We start from the raw sequence: 3,511 nt of genomic DNA on the forward strand, positions 1-3,511 counted from the left end.
CTTGAATAAAGAGAACAATGTTATATAATCTCATTAATTTATGCTCTAAACAAAAGAGGAAAATAACAGTTGCTGGATTAAATAAATACAACACTGAGTTAGATGTTTGCGCCATTACAAATGAAAATGAAAACCAGTAATTTACCAAATTGAACTAGTTCAGAACAAAACCAAGATCGCCAGACTGATCTCCCAGATAAACGGACAATGGTATTCACACCAAGCCCAATCCACTACAAAAGTATCATAGAATTCAATGCACCATGTTGTTGAGCTTCATGTTTCAATTGCCGGAGCTAAAATGGATAACTCAAATTTGCTCAGAGATCAATGAATGTGAATTGATTGGCATGTTGTATTTCACAAAAAAGCATATTCATTACCCAAGAGTAAACATAGGAGAAACCAACTCTGTTCCTCATTTTTCCATATCCTAGTCACTTTGAAAGATTCAACTTCTCTTGATATAACTTCAAAAGCTCAGGAGCTTCTTCCTCATATTTTTTCACATACTTCTGTAGGAAGTAACTTTCAGTAGACACAAACATCAAATTCAAGCCAAAATCCTTCTTAATCAAACCTTTCGATAATAGAATTTCATAAACCAAACACCTTGGAATGATCTTCCTCTTCAAGCTCTGGGTAATAAGCCCTGGATACCTCACAACAATCGAGGACTCCAAACCCATTTTATTGACAAAAAAATCCATTATTGCCATAATCTTCTCCTCCGACACTACCATACACCATGGAGTCTTCTTAAAAGCTACCAAAATCTCCTCTTCAGACAAACCCCACTTCTTGTAAACCTCCACCTTCTTTTCCCACGTTGATTTACTCATTGCCCTCAGTGCATTAACTGCTAAAGCAAAAGTCACATTCTCAGGGTTAAAACCCATTTTCTTTGCTTCCTCCACAATCTCCTTAGACCTATCAGTACTACACACGAAAGCTCTAGGTTGACTCATAAATAGGGCCACAACATTCGATTCAGGCACACCTGATTCTCTCAGAACTTCTATGTTGGGAGCCGCATCCAACAAAGAACACCCGCCACTGTGTTTAATAGCTGCAATTACTTTTTCTTCAGACTTGAGCAATTTCTTGAAGAAATTGTATGATGGGATTATTTGATTTTCCAAACTTCTTATCAAAAAACGTGGTGCTCCAGTCAGTATTTTGGCAATTTCTTCGGTTGAAACACCTTTAGAGTGGAAAAATACGATTTTGGGTAAAAGGGTTTTTTCGGGATCGGACATGAGTACCTGAGGTAATCTTCTGATGAGAACTGAGATCTGGGTTTCGGTGAATCCATGGCTGCTGAAGAATGCGAGAACAGAGTCTGGTTGGTCTGGGGTTTTGAAGTTCACGTACTTGGAGGCCCAGAAAGCCTTTTCTGGAGGAAACCCACATGATTTAATGAGGTAATCGACAATGAATGAGTGTTGATTTGAAGTGGTAGATGTGGATTTGAGTGTGGAGGATGATGAAGATAATGAGTAGTTTTGAAGGAAATGCAGTTTCTGAGTTGGTGAAAGGATACAACACACCACATGGACAATGATGGAAGGGACTCACCTGTTGTCCTGTTCTTGTTCTTAAGAGGGAATCTGAAATATATCGCAAATTTGGAATCCCTTTCCTAAAACCCTTTTCCCTCATGAACCCTACCTCTTAAGCCGTTTATTATACAGCCATACACGACATCGTTCCCATCAAACAATGCCTCTGTAACCAAATGGGCGAGAGCACAACTGGTGAGGCCGGGTTCGAGCCTTACCGGAAGCATATGTGGGGTGTGAATTTGCTTAACTAGAGTGTTAGTCCCATCTTGAAGGGACTAGCTCGGATTTGGTTTGACAATTTTTACAAAAATGGACAAGGTACTTGAGTCCATGGATGTGATTGTGATTAAAATTTAAAATTCGAATTTGTTTTTGAACAGGATTTGGGTGAACGTTATACTAATCTAAAAAAACCTAAAATATATGAATAGTTTATAACTTTTATATTTTTAAGGTTATATATATTTATGTAAAATAAAGTTAAAATTAGATTATGTATAATATTATCAATCAGGGATTCATGGTAATCCCTTAACTTTGACACGATTATTTTAAATTTTATTTTGTTTTTTAAAAAATTATCTAAGGGAACAAAATATTAAAGAATATAAATTTTTTTAATTATATACTTTAATATTTAATTTTTTTGGTTATTAAAATTTGAGATTGCCCAACTAATTCGAAAAATCCGTAAAACACGTGTGGTGTAACACGGGTTGATAGAATCTTAAATTTGACATGGGCTTAAACTTAACATGGATTAAGTTGTTAGAATCTTAAATTTGGCATGGGCTTAACCCATTGGCCCGTCCAACCGCCCAAGTCTCACTGTTAACGAGATAGAGTCTCAAACTTTTTTTATTTTTTGCATTGATCACAGGCTCGAGCCTAGATGTAGGCTCTACTAACGAGGTTACAGCAATATCGAAGTAATCAGTAGTTGCGTCCGCACCAAAATTATCACTACAATAAATTAAAAAAAAAAAAAAAATGAATGAACATGACTTAAGAAATAATATATATATATATTTTTGTTTTTTCTGTCCCACCTCTACAACATCTTCTAAATGGGTAAGTTTTATGTACTAAAGCTAAATGCGAAGCACAGTATGATACTTCCACTATCGAGCGTTGTATTGCAAAGTGGTATTTCATTGCCTTCTACGGTAAAAAGTCGATGATATAAGTTTCATTGAAACAGAAAGTGTGTAAATGTATTTCTTTATTTGACAAAAAAATAATAATAAATAATGATACTTCTAGACCTTAAGGTTTATCAAAATCCATTGTAGGAGTAGGTCTGGATTGGTTTCAGATCATAATTCACATATGATTTGTTTAGCTAAGAGATTATTATAGTTAACTGGTTTACCAAATTGAGTATTCCAATTTATATGCTAATTATTTGGTGTGGTTTCGAATTAAAATCCTATCCAATGACATGTCTAGTTATATATTTAGGTAGAAGGAAAGTTATTAATATATAAGATGGTGCATCATATAACTACGAAATCAAATGAATCTAATGATAATTCTTGGAAAGAAAGGAAAAAAAAAAAACGAATCTAATGATAGATAATTAATATATATAAATTTAATGGTAGATAACTAATATATATAATATACATATGCATTATATTGTAATGTAATATATATATATATATATATATATATATATAAAATTTTATTTAATGGTATATATATAAAATTTTAGTTGGGTTGGATCACTATCGAATTGGATTAATTTTAATGTGTTCAAGATAAATGAATTATTGAATTATTAATTTTTTTATTTAATTGATATATGAATAATTGGATCGAATTCATATTAGAATCAGATGTATTGATAGCCCACAAAAAGATTAATGTAGGAAATTTAAATACCAACAAAATTCCTCTAAAAACTCTGTTGGGGCACCAACCTAAAACCAAGCAAAAGTTCTAGC

At 33.3% G+C, this 3,511-nt stretch overlaps 1 protein-coding gene across 1 annotated transcript; it reads right to left on the bottom strand.

Moving 5' to 3' along the window:
* LOC132301334 (uncharacterized) lies at positions 1–1,789 on the bottom strand. The gene is made up of 2 exons (XM_059798597.1): positions 1,693–1,789; positions 1–1,573 (listed from the first exon to the last, which is right to left on the bottom strand). Exons 1-2 carry the CDS (start codon positions 1,787–1,789, stop codon positions 438–440), a joined length of 1,233 nt encoding a protein of 410 aa, XP_059654580.1. The 3' UTR covers positions 1–437.
* Between the last annotated feature and the right edge of the window lie 1,722 nt (positions 1,790–3,511).

The sequence above is a fragment of the Cornus florida genome, unplaced genomic scaffold (genome assembly GCF_030987335.1).
Source record: "Cornus florida cultivar Cherokee Brave unplaced genomic scaffold, ASM3098733v1 CherokeeBrave_3.0.0_Hap2_Chr03, whole genome shotgun sequence".
NCBI lineage: Eukaryota > Viridiplantae > Streptophyta > Magnoliopsida > Cornales > Cornaceae > Cornus > Cornus florida.

Bases quoted from the DNA above. Each gene is read 5' to 3' on its own strand.
- LOC132301334 (XM_059798597.1), bottom strand. From the start codon at position 1,789: ATGCTTCCGGTAAGGCTCGAACCCGGCCTCACCAGTTGTGCTCTCGCC. The intron at 1,574-1,692 runs GTATAATAAACG...ACAACAGGTGAG, and splicing joins GAACGATGTCGTGTATGGCT to TCCCTTCCATCATTGTCCAT.